The following is a 943-nucleotide window of genomic DNA, read 5'->3' as shown; positions in this document are numbered from 1 at the left end:
GACTCTTTAGTTGTTGTTAATCATAAGGTCTCTGACACTGATTTGGTTTTATATACCCTTAACAGACTGTTCACTGAATATGAGGTCTTCATCACTACTGTAACTACTTTCAAGACTCTACCAAGTTTCCCTAAAATTTTTGATATGCTCATTTCTCAAGAAAATTATCGGCAAATTCCCTGACCTTATTTTGATATTTCTCAAGAAACAAAAACGGTGGCCATGGTTGATCATCGGACTGGCAACCGTAGGAATTCTTATGGAAGAGGGAGAGGAGACCAGAACGGTGCTGGTCACAACAACTATAACTCATACAACGGTGGTGGTCATGGCAACTTAGGCTCATACAGTGGCGGATGTGCAAACAATAGAGGCCATGGGTATAATGGAGGCCACGGTAATATTTCTAACTATAAAATGCTTGCAGCTGTTACTTACCAATACTGTGGTCGCAAAGGTCACAACGCTCGTCAGTGTTATGATATTCCAAAAGCTTTTATGGCTATGGCTCTCAATACAGAATCAACTAATAGTGTTGCTTCATCGTCAGCTTCCTCTCCTAATGTGATGGACAACAGTCAAGAGTGGTGTCCGGATACGGGGCATCCCATCATATGACAAACTGTGATCAATCTATGGAAGGTAAATCCTCTTATCATGGTTGCAATTCTGTTATTGTTGGCAACGGAGAGAAACTATCCATTAGAAGCATCGGTAACATGTTCTTACCATCAAAACATGAAAGTTTTCAATTAAAGAATGTGTTTCATGTTCCTACGATTCATAAGAATCTACTCTTTGTTGCTAAGTTCACTAGATATAATGACTGTAAAATGGAATTTACGCCTCATAATTTTTTTGTCAAGAAAATGCGGACAAATGAAATAATGCATCAGGAACGGCTTAAGGATGGACTTTACTCATGGACAAACACTAGCATTGT

General features: G+C 39.0%; 1 protein-coding gene across 1 annotated transcript; it reads left to right on the top strand.

The window, feature by feature from the left end:
• Positions 1 to 222: 222 nt before the first annotated feature.
• LOC116257138 (uncharacterized) lies at positions 223 to 618 on the top strand. The gene has a single exon (XM_031633750.1). The coding sequence runs from the start codon at positions 223 to 225 to the stop codon at positions 616 to 618; it is 396 nt and encodes a 131-aa protein (XP_031489610.1).
• Positions 619 to 943: the final 325 nt, after the last annotated feature.

Source organism: Nymphaea colorata, chromosome 7 (genome assembly GCF_008831285.2).
Source record: "Nymphaea colorata isolate Beijing-Zhang1983 chromosome 7, ASM883128v2, whole genome shotgun sequence".
Taxonomy (NCBI): domain Eukaryota; kingdom Viridiplantae; phylum Streptophyta; class Magnoliopsida; order Nymphaeales; family Nymphaeaceae; genus Nymphaea; species Nymphaea colorata.
Note: the sequence above shows the minus strand (reverse complement) of the source record. Positions and strands in the feature narration are given on the sequence as shown.